This window comes from Uranotaenia lowii, chromosome 2 (genome assembly GCF_029784155.1).
Source record: "Uranotaenia lowii strain MFRU-FL chromosome 2, ASM2978415v1, whole genome shotgun sequence".
In the NCBI taxonomy this organism is placed as follows: domain Eukaryota; kingdom Metazoa; phylum Arthropoda; class Insecta; order Diptera; family Culicidae; genus Uranotaenia; species Uranotaenia lowii.
In genome coordinates this window covers 106,638,937-106,658,572 of record NC_073692.1, presented here as the reverse complement: position 1 = coordinate 106,658,572, position 19,636 = coordinate 106,638,937, and the positions used below count along the sequence as shown (strand labels likewise).

The window sequence follows — 19,636 nt, the reverse complement described above, 5'->3', positions numbered from 1 at the left end:
CTGTGTCCTAGAACATGAGTTGTGAGACTTGAAACATGAGATATGACACCTGAGACCTGGGACAAGAGAAATGCAACATGAAACAGGACTTGAGACCTGAGACCTGAGACTTGAAACCTTGATACCCGAGACTTGAGACCTTGATAGCTGAGACTTGTCAATTGTTCATGAGACTTGAGACCCGCGACCTGAGACATGCGACCGACCTAAGAAATAAGAAATGAGATAGAAGACATGAGACGTGAGGCATAAAAAATGAGACCTTATACTCAAGCCATGAGACCTGAGTTGTGAGACTTGAGACCTTATTACCTGAGACTTCTTATAAGCTGTAATAGCGTACAGTTTAGTAAGTTCAGTAGTTTCTAGAAAAGTGAATACGTTACAGCTGTAAGTGTAACTAAACCAGGGTCAGGCCTTCAAGTGTTAAAAAAAGTGTGCATCATACTTTGAGGTGTCTCAAACTCATTCAAACCTTTTTTATTATGTATTTAAAACAATTTATCTTTTACATATAATCAGTGTTTACTTGGGTATTTATTTGCTAAATAATATCATCCTTTATCATTTTTATTTACGGAAATCTATTGATTTACAGAGGTTTTACGAAATTCATAGGTTTCGTAATAAGGAGAGCCATGATGTTTGTGAAATACCAGAGTTAGTATTTCCCTAACATAAAGTTAAAGCAAACAGTATTATAAAGTCTCATATTCTCTACGACGATCAGCTCAACCAAAATATCTCTAATCTACTAGTAGCACTTTGATAATAGCATCCAGAACACTAAGATCAGACAAAATGTTCATGTGATCAGCGCCGGGGAACTCGCGAAGATAAATTGGCTGCTTCTGCTGTGTCTGCCAGTACTGGCAAGCTTCCAAGGAACGTCGATTGACAGTTCCATCGCCATCGCCCATCTCTAGCGTTGGTTTACCAGAAAGGTCGTACGATTTCTCATAGTTCAAACTGCAATGGGATAATGTCCGCTGTAAATCTAGAACTTATCTCGAAGCGAAATCTTACCGTTCTACCGTAGGAACTCCCGATCCGTACAAACAATGTATCTCGACTCCTGGGGCCGTAAAATTTTGCGAGTACTCCAACACATCCTCTCTCATCTCCCAACCGTCGGTGAAGTTGATGTCCCTGAAAAATGTTCTCAGTTTATATTCATAACTGAAGATAAACCAATTCTGTTCTAGACTTACTTGAAAAATTCTTCCAACTGATCCATCGTGTAAACCCGGGACAGCGTCTTCACCATGACCTCATTGGGTTTCCAGAACAGGTGATTCGGAAGCAACCAAGCCAGCGAGGGGTTGCTTATCTGCTCGGCCCGCATCACCTTTCCGCTCAAGGCAAACGCTCCGAGATCATCGCCCATGGCGTAACATTTGAGCGCTTTGGCGCTTCCACCCCAAGCACCGGCCAGAGAAATGATCCGTCGGATGTACTTGTCCTTCCATTCTTGACCTTGCATTTGTAAAAACAGCAGCGTCATCGGGGCTCCCATGCTGTGAACGATAAACGTGATCGGTGTCTCATCGTTCAGCGTGTAGGTTTCCTCCACCAAGTGTTTCATTTTAATAAACCATTCCTTGTTCTCATCTGGAATTCAATGTTTCAATAAAAATTTCAATCTCATTTCTGAGACCTGACTCAAAAAACTCACTTGGACCCTTTCGAAAGTCATAGGGAGCTCCCCGCACGGAAATGTCCCGCTTGTATCCGTTCTGTACCAGTGCATTGCCGATGTTCACAAAGTACGCTCCCACGGAAGCATGCGAGGGATCGATCCATTCGACCGTTTCCGAAAGACCCCACCCGGGAATGCGAGTTTCTACCCCCGGGGAGTTGGTGGTTTTACGGGTCGTCCGGTTGTACACCAGCCGGATGTTGTCGATCCAGCAGTCGATCACGAACGGAACCAGCAGTTCCTTGTTGAGCCACAGGTTGAAGTAGGTGTCCGTTGACTTCTGGCAGTAAAAGTGCACGCTGTCCGTTTTCTTCAGGATTGCATCGAGCTGGCTGCCTCCATCGCCTGGAACTGAATTAAAAGCACGTTATAAAATGATAACTTAGAGTTAAATTTAAACAACATATTTAAGTCGAACTACAGGGTTCTCGACAAAATTAAAACTTTTCTTTAGAAATTATTCTTCGAAACGTTGAAGTCCTCAAAGAGGCGGATGAATTTTGGCAGAAGAGCGAACCTCCCGTGCGAACTGTCAATTTACATCCGGTTATGTACCTGCGGAATCAGCCCAGTAAAGGTCCACAGAATCCTAAGCGTCCAAGCTTACCGATGACAACATCGTGTTTCCCCTTTTTATGGACTGGGGATAAGTAAGCACCCTTCCACAGTGAACGTAAGGTGACGCTGTCCAGCGACGTTTGATAAATGAGCCTCACAGGAGTCAGCAAAACAGGCAAAAAATGTTTTAGAAATGTAGATGGTATACCTTCTGGGCCTGAGGGAGTACCCTTGACTACAATCGTGCTTAAGGAGAAGCCAAGTGGTGAAGTATTCCTGACAGCACTCTCCAAATGTTCTGGGGATATTGAACCGGGCGAAGAAATCGCAGATTTCGCGATCAGAGTTCGCAATATTGTCCTCTAGAAACATTAAAGTTGGTATACCAGCTTCCTTCTGCATCAGCCGCATTCAACAAAAGCTGAAACGCGATCCTTCATCGTTTTGGAAGCACTTCAAGAGCAAGAAAAGACATGCAACTATTCCTGTGGACATCAGTTTGATTGGCGTAACTTGAAGGAATCCACGAATATGTTTGCTGACTTTTTTCAACACGTGACTGTGAAACAGATAGCAACTAACTAGCCTCTATACAATCTCACGACGTCAACTTACCTATGCCATCCCTCACTGAACAGGAAATTTTCGAAAGATTATCGACAGTCGACCCCTCTAAAGGGCTGCATCTTTAGCTGCACCGATTTGTCACCTGTTTAACCGCTCAATCAGAGAAACGACATTTCCAAGCACCTGGCGTATTGCGACTATGACTCCGATTCACAGATCAGGAAACGCACATTGTGTACAATACTACAGAACGATTTCTCAAAAGTCTTCGAAGTTTTGTTGCATGAACGCATGGATGCTGCCGTCAAACCTTTGATCGCTGATTCGCAACATGGTTTTGTTGTAAAAAGGTCAACTGTCACCAACTGAATGTGCTACGTGAGCTCACTGCACAACAATCTGGAAGAAGGATGTCAAGTCGTTTCTATTTACATCGACTTCGCGACGGCTTTTGATCGAGTCCCGTACAAAATACTGATAGCAAAGATGGATAGACTTGGCTCTCCATCCTGGTCGCTTGAGTGGATTGAGTCGTTAATTGCTTACCGTCAGACATACACAAAAATGAAAAATGCGATGCCGTCCGGAGTACCGCAAGGTAGTCTCCTCGGACCTCTATTATTTATCATTTAAGTTAATGCCTTGTGTTCAACGCTTCAATCTGACACGCTCATGTATGCCGACGATCTAAAGTTCTTTAGGAAAGTGCATTGCGAATTTGATTGCCTCGCCTTACAAACCGACATTGCCAAACTAGAGGACTGGTGCCACTCAAACGGAATGAAAGCAAACGCAAAAAAATGTAAATTAGTCAATTTTTCACGTTCACTCATGCATTTTTGCGCCGAAAGACTACTGGTTAAGACGATATCTATGCCCTTAAAGTCGTCTACTGCTCTTCAGTGTGTAGCATTATGGAGTACGCCGTGTAGGTTTGGGCTCAGCGAAGTTTCGTTAGATACGCTTTACGAAAGCTTCCCTGGAATGATCCACATCGACTGCCACCGTATGAACAAAGATGTAGCGTGATCAATTTAGCGAAACTCGAAAAGTGTCGAGCCGAGTTGCAGCAAACTTTGATTTTCGATACCCTAATCTGCCAAATTGATACCTCATATATTCTCCAACGTGTCAACATGTACGTCTCGACCCAAACACTTCGACAACGCCAGTTTCTCTGGATTCCCTATCACCGTACAGCGCGTTTCAATTTAGTATACGATCTGTTCTAACATGTGTAAACGTAGTTTTAAAAGAGCTAATAGATAAGTAGTTTTCCTTAATCTTAAGATACAAAGTCTGAAAGGTCCATTTACCAAAGACAAATCTATAAACACTATCTATCTATCTCAGGGTCTAAGGGATCTCCAGTGCTGGTGAACCGTGGCCAGCGTCTTCACTTGCTGCCAACCAAGGTTCTCGTCAACTGTGCGGATTTCAGCGGCTAGACTACGCTGCTACGAGCTTCTGGGCCTGCCTTTTCTTCGATGCTCATCTGGATTCCACTCAAGCGCCTCTCTGCAAATCTCGTTTTCATCTCTTTGCAGCGTGTGCTCAATCCATCTCAACTTACGTTCCCGAATCTCGATTTCTAGCCCTTTTGATGACACCGTCGATGTAGTTCCACGTTTGAGATCCAGTTGCCAGGCCACCAAGCGCGGACAAAAACTTGCAATTTTCGCGTCGTTACCGCATATGTGCACCAAGTTTCGCACTCGTACAACAATACGGATTTGACGTTTTAATTGAAGATTCGGATTTTTGTTCGTAGGGAGATCTGGCGTGAGCGCCAGATGTTTCGGAGACTCGCAAACACAAATCGAGCTTTTCTGATCCGGGTTTCGATGTCTTTCTTGATACCATCATCAGGCGTAATCTGGCTACCAAGATACTGGAAGCACCCCACTTTCTCAACCTGTTGTCCAGCTACTACGAAATTGGAAGGATTTACTGTGTTGATTTCCATCGACTTGGTATTTCCGACATTAATTTTGAGACGTGCTGCCTTGGAACTTTCGGTAAGGTCGTCGAGTTTGCTCTGCATGTCTTGTTGTCTTTGAACGAGCAAAAAAATATCGTCAGCCAGGTCAAGGTCGTTCAGTAGCTCCGATGTGCAGTCGAAGGATTCCACGGCAACCCTCGGTTCGGTCTACAGTCAATCGATTCAGTCAAGATCTCATCCATTACGATGAGAAAGAGTAGCGGTGATAAGATACATCCTTGTCTCATTCCAGCAGCTACCGGGATTGGATCAGACAAGACACCGTCGTTTAGGATCTGGTCAAAAATGCCTCGTACTGTGCTTCGATGAGATGGACTAGTTTCTTTGGGACTCTTCGTCGCCTTAGAGCCGCCCAAATGTTTTTGTGGTTCAATCAGTCAAATGCTTTTTCGAAATCAACGAACACCAGCAGAAGAGAGTCCTGGAATACTGTGTTTGTTCCAGTATTATTCGTAGCGTTGTGATGTGGTTCACACATGATCGTCCAGGTCGGAATCATGTTTGTTGCCGTCGGAGTGTAGCGTTGGTTTTGTCCTGTTCTTGATCACTCTGCAGAGTACTTTAAGAGTTGTACAGATCAAAATTATGCCACGCCAGTTACCGCATCGCAGGTCTCCTTTCTTCGGGACCTTTACAAGGATACCCTGCATCCAGTCGTCGGAGAATGTTGCAGTATCCCAAATGTCAGCGAAAAGACGGTGCAACATTTGTGCTGACAAGGAAGGGTCGGCTTTGAGCATCTCAGCAGGAATGCAATCGATTCCAGGCGCTTTGTTCGACTTGATGATGTCTTTGATTGCCGCTTCTATTTTAGCCAGCGAGGGTACTTTTGAGCTGACGCCATTAATGCGACTTACTGTTGGCGTTTCGAGATGCGGGTTTTGTTGGCCATCCCTATTCGTGACTCGGAAGAGTTGTTCATAATGCCCAGTCCAACGCTTGAGCTGATCTGTTTGATCTGTAAACAGCTGACCTGCTCGGTCTTTCAACGGCATTCTAGCATTAGTCCTTACATCACTAAGGCGGCGAGAAATGTCATAAAGTAATCGGATATCTCCAATGGCGGCGGCTCTTTCTCCCTCTTCGGCTAGGGAGTTTGACCAGGCTCTCTTGTCTCGTCTACAAGCTCGTTTAACTTTGGCTGACCCGGTACATGCCTGCTCAATTCCGACTTTCGCCTTTCTATGATCATCGACCATCCTCCAGGTTTCATTCGACATCTTCCACAGACTTTACCGAGAGTACCATGGCTCGTCGTAATAAAGGCATTCCTGATTCTAAACCACTGTTTTTCGACTGTTCCGTCTGTCGGCAGTTTGGAGGCTCGGGTTTCAAGCTGTTCAACGTATGCCCTTTTCACATCTGGATTCTCCAACCGGCGAACGTCGTTTCGACATCCGACTTTCTCCTCTCGCCGCTAGACACGCGCGACTCTCAGTCATATCTCACCAAGGACGAGGTGATGGTCAGATGCAATGTCTGCGCTTCGTTTGTTGCGGACATCAAGAAGGCTCCTTCTCCATTTTTGGCCGATGCAGATGTGGTCAATTCGATTTTCTGTTTGGCCATCTCGGGATACCCTAGTGACTGTATATGCTGGTCGATGGGGGAAGAGCGATACTCCGATCACCATGTTGTAGTTGCCACAAAATTCTACAAACAACTCTCCGTTTTCGCTCATCTGTCCTAGACCATGGCGCCCCATGATGCACTCAAAGTCCTGATTGTTGGAGCCAATCTTTGCGTTGAAGTCACCTAAGTGGAATTGAATTTCACCCTTAGGAATTTTCTCAACCACGCTGTTAAATTGACTGTAAAACTGCTCCTTCTCCTGCAAATCGGCAACGTCAGTTGACGCATAACACTGGACCATTGTAAGGTTTCTAAGCCGTGTTCTGAATCTGGCTACGATTATTCTTTCGTTTATGGACTTGCGGGCTTAACAGGAAACCAACTCCTCGTTCCCGAGTAGCGTGTGCTCCTCGTATGCCAAAGTAAAGCAGTACTTGCCCGGACTGTGTCTTGTGTTCTCCAGTGTTAGGCCAACGGACTTCGCTCAGCTCCAATATCTCTAGCTTGATGCGGCTAGCTTCTCTAGCAAGTTGAGTCAGCTTACCTTGCTGGACAAGGGTCAAAACATTCCAAGTTCCAAATCTAGTCCCTGTTTTCATGCTAAAAGTCGTTGCCAAAGTTCCAATACTGTACAGAGAATACTTTAATTTTATTTAAATTTTTACAATATCGATTCATTGGAAAGACCTTCTTGCTTAAACGTTTTGTTCATTTTCTTTTTTTTTTTAAATATATATTTCAACTCTACAGTTTTTAATACATCTTATAAAGTTGATAAAATTGATCTATTTATATACTGCCGCTATTCGCAAGACTGTCCCATATGCATTTTCGTCATTTTTCAGTTTATCTCAAAAATCGTTCAAATACAGTTAGTTCTTCAATTTAGACTAAAAACTTTCATAACTTTGTTCTCAACACATATGAAAAAAATACAAAGTTATGTCTGTCCCATATGAAATATACCCGCAAAGCTGTCCCATATGTCTATTTTTACAGAATGCTTCAAAATTGTTCCTCTAATTTACGTTAATTTTACAAATATTTATACAATGTGTGCGACAAAATATGCATTCATTAAAATTACGAAAGTTAGACTATATAAAACATTACAGTAAAGTAAAAAAAACTATTCCCATAATTTTTACAAGCTAAGTTTAGCCTAATGGGTAAATTCCACCAAACTGTTTTTTTTTAAATTTCGCATGAAGCTTATTGAATTGTTTGTTGTAAAACATGGAAAATAGTCAGCTACAAAGCCATATTTTTTAGGTTTTTGTCATGCTGTTACTTGCTGCTTGGACTTTCATAAAATCTATGAATAAAAATACGCGTACCTGGTAGCACACGCGTAAGTCTTATTGAATTGATTTATCTCATTAAATATTTGCAGCCAACATGCTTTGCTGTTTCTGATTCAGCATTTATTTAATTTTTATAGGTATTTATAGTCTTTCTTAAAAGATAATCGACCGAAAAACTTTCAAAAAGATAGGCACAGGTTGTTTTATTCATGGAACGATGTTATTCATTTTATTTTAGACCTACACTCAATTCTTATGATAAACTTACGTTAACTTTATCTAAATATATCATAAACATCATTTCAAACTTATTTTCATCAGTAAACAACCAGCAAAGTGAATAATTCAGCGCAGACAAAGAGAATATGGGACAGCTTTGCGGGTACATTTAATACGCATGCGAAATATACTCGCAAGGCTGTCCCATCATTATTTCCTCCCCTGCATCAACAAATTTCAAAGCAAAAAAACATTGGACGAAATTCTGCAACAATTATCTTAATATCTGTGAAGAAAGAAATAGAAAAGGTAAAGTTTCTATCGAGAAATCCACGAAAGTTTATAAAAATCTTTAAAGCCGTTTTTCTCGGTTCGTTGTTTTTGCATATGGGACAAACTTGCCGGCAGCGGCAGTATAGGCGAATTGAAATCTAAAAAAATAAGTATTGTGATAACTAATCCTCCTGAAGGTCAATGACGTGCTTTCTAAACTGTTGATCCCTCGTTATCGGCAATTGTTATCGTTACACAAAAAACACAGTAGGCAATAACGCGCCATACGAGAGAAGTGCTAGAGAGTTACCTTCAAGAGATGAATCATTCCAAAACAAAACATCCGATGATCCAATCAAGCGATATGTGATGACAATATGAGGACATGTGTAACAAAAATGCCCCATATTTTACGCCTAATGAAAAATGATTTTTTGTAGGGTTTCCATACTTCCTGTAAAAACTTGTTTTTTTCTACTTTCAAGTCACACTTGAGTTACTTTCAAGAAATCGAATAGACAATATGTGTTATTTACGCTTTTTTTAAATTCAAATTTGAAATATCATTATTAAACTTTGAAAATTAGGGGTTTGAATGCCTTTTTTGCATCAACAAACTCATTCGATCTTCATTGTTGCATTGGCCAATGAATTGGCGAACGAGCCTGATAAGTGTGTGACCCAGATTGTAATTGCGGCACCCTAATCAGAAAATGTTCCTGTGACTGTATATAAGTCATCTCAAGCAAGGATTCCCTTGAAATTCTCACTGCACTGGTTGAGGCAGACGTTATTTTTTGGATCAGGTCTTATTTGTTTGAGGTAGAAAGTTCAACGTTTAACTTAATTCCAGTTTACTTCTTCAAGCCATCAATCGTTACTTCCATACATCGCAATTCAATACGATAATAACAGTTTAAACAGTCTCATGAAAAATGTTGTCCTGTAGAAGAACTAGGTTATCCTAAAATTAAAATAAAATTAAAATCGGAATCTTAAAACTGTTTTAAATTTTTAATGAGTGCGTCCTGTACCTGTTATTATTAGCTTATGCGGCTCCAAAAACATCAGCTGAGTGAAAGCATTGATAACATTTAGCTATGTATACTGTATATAGCGTTAAACGAGTTGATTTGTATAGCGTATTTTACACTGCAGTTGTGTTTTGCAAGCAGTGGGGTATCTGACGTCACATTAAAATAATCGTTCGAGAATCGAGAACTTGATTGTAATTTTTTCTGGTATTTGAAGACAGTCCCCTAATTCAGCAAAACATTACTCAGTACCAAGCATGCTTGCAACCAATTACCTAATATGGATTATTTTCCTAAACAATCTTATTATGAAAACAATGCTTTGGGGTGTTGACCTTCAAGGTGTTATTGCCGTTGAGGTACATGGCCATTGCGACGGAATCATTTTCTGTAAACTTACCAAAAATGACCGGTGATATTCTCCGTTCGAAGGTATGATTGAACCTACGGCGCAGCTTATCCTTGAGGTCCTTGATAAATTGCACCCCATTTCCGAACATCGTTCCATTGGTAACCGAAATGGTCACCGCCAGCAGGACCAATCCAGGCAGTAGCTTCATCGTAGCCGTAGCACCAATTCCGTTTTGTTTTTTGTTGTGTTACCCAAACAAATCACAAATTTCGCTTTCCCGTACGCTTTATTTATGTCCACTGTGAACAACAACCGACAGATTACTGACTGCGGACGGTTTCCGTGTATTTGACAGTTTCATGCGGGCCTCTCCGATGCTGATTTTCTCCTGAGAATCAATAAACGGTCGTCAGCTGCTTTGTTTGATAACTCAGCTGCTAGGTACGTTGCAAAGAAAAAAGGAAAAATGAAAGAACGATGGGTCAATCGCAGGGTTCTTATCTCTGTCGATAAGCATCTTTGAGGATGTAGAAATTAAATGTTTGAGCTAGGGATGTCAGAAAGGAATATCCAAAGTTAGCTTGTATAAATTTGATCAATATGAATTTTATCAATTACGATCGATTTTATAAAATTTGAAAAAAAAAGAATGTAAAAACATTGATCGTGGTTTCTCGACGTCAGTGTCATTTTCCGAGGTTTTTCCGTTCAGATTGTTTTTAAATTCTAATAGTTTATTGTAAATTGATGTTTAGAACTTATAGTTTTAAATTGAAGTTTAAAGAGTTCTTAAAAAATCATTGGTTGATTCCTTTAAAATTTACCAATAATTACCCAAGCAGCAACTTTAATTCCTTAAAAATCTACAAGAGCGCTATGAAACATCACCATAAAATTGACTCCAAGTTTTATATACTACTTAGAAACATTTTTAAAACGTTTACTAATGTTAAACGGCCTCCGTCCAGGAACAAGCGTCCTCTGTAGCGCAAAATTCAATTTTAAAACTTTTTAGTTTTGAGATGACTTTACTCAAAGATTCCATCCATTATACTACACTTGCGACATCCGTTCCGTTGTGTAAAATCGAACCGGTTCCCCTTTTATTAACGTAAATGTTTGCATAATGTATGGTGCCTCTAAGATAAGGTTGCCAGATTGCCCGGATATTTGATGCAAAATTTGGGAGCAGTCCGGCCCGGCCTGGTTACCCGGATTTCATTGAAAAATGCCCGGATGTTGCAAGGATTTTTTCACTTTATTTGGCAAATCAAATTTAAAAAAATAAATTGTGTTGTAATTTTTTTTATTTAGCCACCAAAACAAAAAAATTTGAGCCAGCCTAAAATACGTGATATTTAGTTTGATTTACGTGAATCACTTATAAGCTAATAAAAAATCACTTGATATTTACGTGAAATTCACATGCTTCCAAAACAAAAACACACCCGATTTACGAAAATTCAGTGACCCGTCAATTATAGATGGGTCTGGTGCACACTATGTGTTTTTCACGTAAATCTCATTGGCTTATTCACGTAAAATCGATGTGGAAAAATACTACCCAATATGGCGTGGATCCAACAGTTGAAACTCCCATTAAATGAAAATAATTTTTTATTTAAAACACGTTCGTATTTTAATGAAAACTACGTGAATGCATGTAGCAGAACGAATCAACGTACGTGTAATCCACGTACGCTTCATATAGAATTCATCTACAACTCACATGAACTTTACGTGAATTCTGCTTGCTGCGCGAGCTCTGTTTGCTACCTGTAATTCACTTAGGTTTCACGTGATTTTCAAGGTGGCAAAATTCTATGTACATTTTCAAATAGTGTTCATGTGAAGAGTTCTTTCATTGTATGCTGCTCTCGCTTTTGAATCTTGTTTACATTGACTTCGCATTGTCGCTCTGCCGATTCTCTAGGGAACAACAGGCAGCAGCAAACGGCTTTGAATGTTTCGAACTAGAAACTGTAGAATTCCTTCAATATAATAAAAACACATCTAGTTTACTCTAGACCTCAGATCAAACTGATCTCACAATCAGCGACAGAGCCTTCGTTTATTTAACTACTCGAAAGCTCATCAGGTTTGAGAGCACAGTAGCATAGATGCTAGAGTTACCATATAGTACATTACAAGTTCTTTCCCCTTTAGTTTCAGTCTTCAGTATACAATATTTCGAATTTATCTTATAGTTTGATCAACATATGCTTTAATTATATCTTCCATTTCTTTTAAATATTTTCGAACTGTTTCCATTGAAACACTTATTTTAATTTAAAATCCGAGGCCATAATAATTCAAATTATTTCTTTTGTTGTATTCGAATTCAACTAAACTCAATTCAATTTATCATGCTTCGCGTTTTTCTTATAATTAAAACTTTTTTTTTTTTTTTTTTGTAAAAAACTTTATGAGTTAAATGCCTTAATAAAACTACTTGTAAATAAAAAAAAAACTTTTTTTCATTTTCAAACACATATTTTTTTAATTTTAATCTTTCAGATCGCCTAGGACAATTTGCAAACACAGGCTGACTTGAACTCCTTTGAGTTTCTTGAATTTCTCCATCGTCGAATCCCAAAAACTCCTCCTCACTTGTAGATTCTGTCCTTTTCCTTTTAACATCCTTTCTGTACGGTACTGCCATGTTTATCCCTCTCTCAGTACGACCCTGGACCTTCAATTGCCCTCGATGGGCCCTCGCAACGACGTTTCCAATTGCCACCTGGAAAACAGTAGGAGAACATTGCTTGATGAAGGTTGCCTTTATCCAACGTGAGCAATCTTGTGGGTTATGGTTTTTGTACCATATTAAATCTCCTGTTTTAAGCTTCAATATAGGGTCACTAGAGGGTTTATTACTAATCAAAACTTCACGACAAATATTATCTTTACTAGTAGAGTCCTCAATCTTTGGTTGTTTTAACTTCTTTGGATTTACTAAGTCTAAAAGGGTTCTAGGTGTAAACATAAATAACTTTTCTGATGGAAACTTTCCATCTTTTGTTAAGCAGCTGTTTCTGTAGTATGATAAAAACAAATTCAATTGATCTTCAGTTTTCAAATTTCTTACGTCAACATCGAACAAAAATTTCTTGAAAACTTCCTTTACTACTCTAACTAACCTCTCTGCTTGTCCATTGCTTGATGGATTATAAGGTGGACTTTTCATAAATCTTATGCCATTTCTTTCTAAGAAGAATTTGAATTTAGATGAATTAAAAGGAGGTCCTCCGTCAGTTACTACCACTTGTGGTAAACCAAAACGTGTAAACAGGTTTACAAACTTTTCAATAACCTTATCTGCCTTTTTTTTTTTCTTATTATAGAGACTTTCAGCCTTGGGCTGGTTCGTCTCTTTCTAAGCGCACATCTTTCGAAGTAATGATGGCTAGCATCTCACAAATGCTAAAACCACCAGACCACAGAAAGTGTACTATGTATGCCATGACCGGGATTCGATCTCATGAACTTTGGCGTAGATGACTTGAACTCTAACCACTACGCCGAAGCCGCTGGCTACCTTATCTGCCTCAGTTCCGTTTCTCATCCAATCAACCTCGATCCATTTAGAAAAACTATCCACAATCAACAAAAATGTTTTTTGTCCAAAATGGAAAAAATCTGCATGTATCCTCTCAAAAGGTTTGTCAGAAGGTATCCATTCAGTTTGGATTTTAGATTTGGGAATCACTGACATGCGTATACAAGGTTCACACCTTCTGACAAAAGATTCAATATCATCATTTATGCCATACCAGTAAACAGATCTTCTTGCTAATTGTTTCATTTTGACCACACCAAAATGACTACCATGCAACAGTTTCAAAACGTCTTTTTTCATAGAACTGGGTATAATTACTCGATCTCTAAAAATTAAACACCCGTCGAAAAATTCAAGATCTTGACGGTTTGAAAATACATTTCTAAAGTCCTTGTCCACTCTTTCAGGCCAACCATTTTGGTGATAGGAAATAATTTTCAGTAGAAAACTATCTTTAGACGTTTCTTTAGCAACTAGAGAATGATCTATTGGGAGGTGCTGACTTAAATTTACATTTTTTACAAATTCTTCATCGTACTTTACAGGCACCTTTTGTGTTAAAGGGAATCTTGAACAAAAATCAGCGTTTCCCATATTTGTTGACGGTCTGTAAACAATATCAAAATCATAAATTGATAATTCCAGAATGTACCTTTGTAACCTTGTAACATAAATAGAGTGTTTCCCATTCTTGCCAAAAATTCCCACTAGCGGTTTATGATCGGTATATAAAATGAATTTTTGTCCAAAAAGATATTTGTGAAACTTCTTCACCGTACATACAACTGCCAAAGCTTTCAAATGCAAAATTGGGTAATTTCGTTGTGCTGAATTTAGTGAAAAAGAAGTAAAATCTATGGGTTTCTCTGTACCGTTGATTTGATGAGAAATAACTCCTCCTAGAATAACTAGAAGCATCAGTTGATACAACTATAGGTTTGCTAGGATCGTAAAACTCTAAAATGTTTGCTGATAATAAAGCTGATTTTCTGGCTTGGAAAACTTCCTCACATTTAGTGTCCCATTGAAATTTAGTATCTTTTTTTAAAAGTTGATACAAACAAAAAAGTTTCGATGATAAATTGGGTAAAAATTTTCCATAAAAATTCAGTAATCCTAAATAAGCTTTTAATTCACTGATATTTGATGGTGTTTTTGCTTCGTTTATTTATTTTTATTTTTTTATTTTATTTACATAGTATTCCGTCTTACGACATAACTTGACGAACATAATTCCTAAAATTCACTCGGTCCATGGCAACCGTTCTCCAATTTCTCGGGCACCCCACGTTCGCCAGATCACGCTCCACTTGGTCTAACCACCTCGCTCGTTGCGCCCCCGCTCGTCTTGTTCCTACCGGATTCGTAGCGAACACCTGTTTTGCAGGACAGTCGTCCGGCATTCTCGCAACATGTCCCGCCCAGCGTATCCGGCCAGCTTTCACCACCTTCTGGATACTGGGTTCGCCGTAGAGTCGCGCGAGCTCGTGGTTCATCCTTCGCCTCCACATTCCGTTCTCCTGTACGCCGCCAAAGATGGTTCTTAACACTCGTCGCTCGAATACTCCGAGTGTACGCAGGTCCTCCTCGAGCAATATCCATGTCTCGTGCCCGTAGAGAACAACCGGTCTAATAAGCGTCGTATACAGGTTACACTTTGTGCGAGGGCTAAGTCTTCTCGACCGCAGTTGCTTGTGGAGTCCATAGTAGGCACGACTTCCGCTGATAATTCGCCTCCGGATCTCACGGCTGGTGTCATTGTCTGCGGTCACCAGTGAGCCGAGATAGACAAAGTCTTCGACTATCTCCAGCTCGTCGCCGTCGATCGTGACCTTGTTATTACTGGACAAGCGGGTTCGGTCGGTCTCGGATCCGCAGGCCAGCATGTACTTCGTCTTGGACGTATTAATCATCAACCCAATCCTTCCTGCTTCGCGTTTCAGTTTGCGGTAGATCTCCTCCACCGCCGCAGATGATCTGCCGACTATATCAATGTCATCGGCAAAGCAGATAAGTTGACTGGATCTGTTGAAAATCGTGCCCCGCATTTCGCCCACCGCTCGTCGAATAACACCTTCTAGCGCCACGTTGAACATCATGCAGGATAGACCATCACCTTGTCGAAGCCCCCTGCGCGATTCGAATGAACTCGACAATTCACCCGAGATCCGCACACAGCACTGCGTTCCATCCATCGTCGCCTTGATCAGTCTGATCAGCTTCCCGGAAAAGCCGTTCTCGTCCATGATTTTCCATAGCTCGTTACGGTCGATCGTGTCGTATGCGGCTTTGGAGTCGATGAATAGATGATGCGTAGGGACTTTTTTGCTTCGTTTATGGTGGCTATCTTGTCAGGGCAAGGTCGCAACCCTTCCTCAGATATAATATGTCCTAAATACTGTAATTGTTTAACGAAAAATTTGCATTTATTTATATTAACTCTTATGTTTGCCTCTTGTAATCGTTTCAATACTTCACATAGTCTTTCCTTGCAATCTCCTAAATCCTTACCAGCAATCAAAACACCATCTAAATAAACAAAAACAAAATTCAGTCCTGTAAGAACCTTCTCCATAACAGACTGAAATATGCCCGCACTAGAAGAAGTTTCTTGTGGAAGTCTGTTATACTGAAAAAGTCCACGAATTGTATTTATGACCATGAATTTCCTGGATCGTTCAGACAGTGAAAGCTGTGTATAAGCTCCTTCCAAATCAAGTGCACAAAAAATTTTACAGCCTGACAACTTCGCAAACAAATCCTGTGCAATTGGAAGAGGGTAGGTATGAGGAACTATCAACTTATTTATTGAAACCTTGCAGTCTATTACTAGTCGTATTTCGTTATTTTTTTTCATGACCACAACTACTGGCGAAGCCCATTCACTGGTCTCAACTGGGGTAATAACATTTTCCTTTTCCAACATATTCAAATGTTGTTCCACTTTTTCCCGTAATCTGTACGGTACTTCATAGGCTCGTTTGAAAATAGGAACATCTTCTTTCAATTTTAAGTCTGCTTCATAGCCAAGAAGAGGTTTTGAAAAATTTCTTTCAAATACCTTTGAATATTTAAGTTTAAGTTGTTCTACAACATTTTTCCCATCAATATGTGAAACATTGTTAACCCTTGAAAACCCAGTGAACACATCTCTCCAAGTAGGTTTAAATTGGTCGAGCCAATTACGTCCAAGTAATGGCAGAAATTCGTTATCACTATCTAGAATAATTAACTCCAATGTTTTTTCCATTCCATTCCAACAAACATTAACCATCGTTTTCCCGTAAATATTTAAGTTCGATCCATTAACCACTACCAATTTCTTTTCACAATATTTCACCGGTAATATAAAATATTCAAAAAATAAACGTTTTCCAATAATTGACACAGAGGCCCCACAGTCAATTTCCATTTTAAGATAAATTCCCTCTACAAAAACTCCTGTGACACATGGTGCACTGGAAGAAGAATTATTAAAAACCATCATACAGAAAAAATCACCTGAGTCGTCATCCGATGATTCGTCAGTCTGGGTATTGAACCGTTGGAATAATTCTTCTAAACGTAAGTTCTGGCTTGTGTTAATTTGATCCTTAGGCTGCTCAATATCAGCAAACTTCACCGTTGGTTTGCGATTATCATTTATCCATTTAAAACATTTTTTTACAATATGCCCAACCTTGTTACAATAGTAACAAACTACTGGTTGATTTCCGTTGAAATTACGCGAATTGTAAAATTGGTTGGCGTTTCGTGAAGCACTGTTGTTTCTTGATTCTCTAGGTCTTCTCATATCGAAATCTCTGTTAGCATTGCGGAAAAAATCAGCCCTTGAAAACCGATTATTCGATCGGCTCCTGCTTCTATTTCTAGTAACGTTATTACCGTAGTCAAAATTGCTAGATTGATCCTTGCGACCTAACCGCGTCTTCACCGAGCCAACTCCTTGTACCCCACTGCCTGAGATCATTTGTGCCCTAGTTCCTGCCAATTCCCAATTGATAATCATGCGTTCAGCACTAGCTAAAGTCAAATTTTCCTCTGCTAACATTTTTTGCTGTAAACTTTTGTCAAAAACACCCATTAACAGTTTGTCCCTTATGGCCGTGTCTTTGAACTCGCCAAAAGCACAATACTCTGCCTGAAGCTTCACAGCTAGCACAAAGTTTTCCGCAGACTCATCTTGCTGTTGTATTCTGTTGTAAAACTTGTACCTCTGAATTAAATCAGAATCGCTTTTATCAAAACGACTCTTTAATTTTTTTATGATGTCATCAAAAGGTATTCCAGAGAGATCACTAGCCGGGTATAAAAGCTTTAGCTCCTCAAAAACCGCCGGCCCCGATAAAGTGATGAATAACGCTTTTTTTGAATCAGTTGGAATCTGATTATATTGAAATATGAAACCCAATCTTTCAACATAATTGCTGAATGATGTTCCGGGTACGTATGGTTCAATTGAACCCACTATGTTACTTGCCATAACTTAAAACAACCGTCGAAATAGTATGCCGCGGAACACTTGATTTTATCACCTGTGCGTAGATTCTTAACGCATGAAAAATTTAGGCGCAACAGAATCCACAAATGTGTCGCACTAGCATGCAACGGCGCAATTGATCAAACTACCAGCGCTAGTAGCCAGCGATCAGTGTGCTGATAGTTGCCGCGTGCTGATAGTACCCGTGTGCTGCTAGTAGCCAGCAATCAGTAGCCAGCCGACAGATGTATCAAAAAAAACGTGGATGGGTTAACACAAAAGACTTGATAAGCTTCGTTCTTAATTCCTTACCGAACAATGTTTCCTACAAAAAGAATAGAAAAAAATTGTTAGATAAGATATAAATCGATACGTTTTTCTTTTCTTTTTGTATCTTTTCTAAAATAATCCACTTAAAATCATGCCTTTGCATACAGCTTCCCACGATTTTGGTTCAGCATACAACTGCCCTTTGGCGCGCTATGTATAATTGCTTCAGCTTGTTGTATAGGTGATTAAACCGCACATGAGCACATCAACATTAAGTGATTTCACTCAACAACCGAAATCGAACCAACAACCTTAGTTGCACTTCCAATAATTAAAATAAAAAAATTTCACTTTTTCTCGTCGCCACTGTAGAATTCCTTCAATATAATAAAAACACATCTAGTTTACTCTAGACCTCAGATCAAACTGATCTCACAATCAGCGACAGAGCCTTCGTTTATTTAACTACTCGAAAGCTCATCAGGTTTGAGAGCACAGTAGCATAGATGCTAGAGTTACCATATAGTACATTACAGAAACCTATCATGAGCGTTTTGATTTTCGGAACACTGCCCAAAAGTAGTCTTGCCGATACCGGGAAACGAATCCAGTACGCCTGGCATACCAAAACGAGACACGCGCCAGCCTATCCACTAGACCACATGTGCGCTTCTTAAAACGCTAATATCTGCGGTGTTATAATGAAAAAAAAACATTGAGACAAAAGCCGACATTTTGGGATAAGCCAATTAAAAATAAAACGGTAGATTCTTATGTACTGTTTAAAAATGGCCTGTAAAAAAATCAACAATTGTCCCAAACCTCTTTTAACTAGAGTGATTTGTGGTTTCACAAAAAGGGTAGGCTTAATAGCAAGGGGCTGAAAGAGAAGCAAATTTCCGAACTAACATTTCAGTGCCGCACTAAGGATTTGGTACCAAATTTCCATTGAAATCAAAGGGGAACTGACGTTCTGGTTTCAAAAAGTCAGCACGGTTCATTGTATGTGATTTGACAGTTGCTTCAGTTCTTTGGTTAATAACGGCAATTTTTTTAAGATAGCACCAAATCTCAACGTTTTAGACATTTCTAGGTCATATGGCATTATAATTAAACTTTCGATTTTCCTGATTATTTCCTTTGGTCCCCCTTTGGTGATTTTTAGGGAAAATGTTTGAGTTAAGTCCGATTGAGCTGAATTTTTGCACATTTTGGCTGCCACTCTATTGTGGATAGAACGGTAGACTGAGTTGATTTGGGGTCATTTTCTAACTTCTCAAACCCAGGGGTCTAAAAAGCTTCATTTTGGTTCAAAATTCTGTACCAACACGTGAAAAGGATCTATCTCCAAAAGTAAACAAAAACCATTTTCAGTACCTCATGATAGGCCAACATTTGCACTACTTAACGGCAAAATCCTTTTGAGAAAATAATATTCCGTTACTTTAAAAACTCAATTTGAGTAAAGGATCTATAAACATTCTAAAACCAGAACTGCCATCACATGGATATACACCCTTTACTCCGGAACAATTTTTCGCCACTACTCCGCAAACAAACTGAAAATAATCAATTTGACTCTTTATTCAACATGAAAACATAGTTGCAAATGAATGCGAGCTTAAAACTAAAGCTAAAAATAAGAAAATAGCAAAGGGTGTATAAACAGGTTAGATAAAATATCACGTGAGCTAGGTTCTATCTACGATATCGCGTTGTTTTTTCATGAAAATTTATATTCCTCTAT

General features: G+C 39.6%; 2 protein-coding genes across 2 annotated transcripts in view; both read right to left on the bottom strand.

Moving 5' to 3' along the window:
* Positions 1-448: 448 nt before the first annotated feature.
* LOC129745471 (phospholipase A2 group XV-like) lies at positions 449-9,962 on the bottom strand. Its single transcript, XM_055738578.1, has 5 exons — positions 9,629-9,962; positions 1,676-2,050; positions 1,212-1,611; positions 1,027-1,149; positions 449-969 (listed from the first exon to the last, which is right to left on the bottom strand). The coding sequence occupies exons 1-5, from the start codon at positions 9,786-9,788 to the stop codon at positions 747-749; spliced, it is 1,281 nt and encodes a 426-aa protein (XP_055594553.1). The 5' UTR covers positions 9,789-9,962; the 3' UTR covers positions 449-746.
* A 2,259-nt stretch (positions 9,963-12,221) lies between these two features.
* Positions 12,222-19,636, bottom strand: part of LOC129745470 (phospholipase A2 group XV-like) — a 52,512-nt gene continuing 45,097 nt past the window's right edge. Inside the window, exon 4 of the mRNA XM_055738577.1 lies at positions 12,222-12,320. Within this exon, the coding sequence (XP_055594552.1) occupies positions 12,275-12,320 (46 nt within the window). The 3' untranslated portion in view covers positions 12,222-12,274. The remainder of the gene's footprint in view (positions 12,321-19,636) is intronic.

Excerpts from the sequence above, each read along its gene's own strand:
- LOC129745471 (XM_055738578.1), bottom strand. The coding sequence starts at position 9,788 with ATGAAGCTACTGCCTGGATTGGTCCTGCTGGCGGTGACCATTTCGGTT. Across the intron at positions 1,612-1,675 it reads TGACTTTCGAAAGGGTCCAA|ATGAGAACAAGGAATGGTTT; the intron begins GTGAGTTTTTTG and ends ATTGAATTCCAG. Across the intron at positions 970-1,026 it reads GGAGTTCCTACGGTAGAACG|TTTGAACTATGAGAAATCGT; the intron begins GTAAGATTTCGC and ends ATCCCATTGCAG.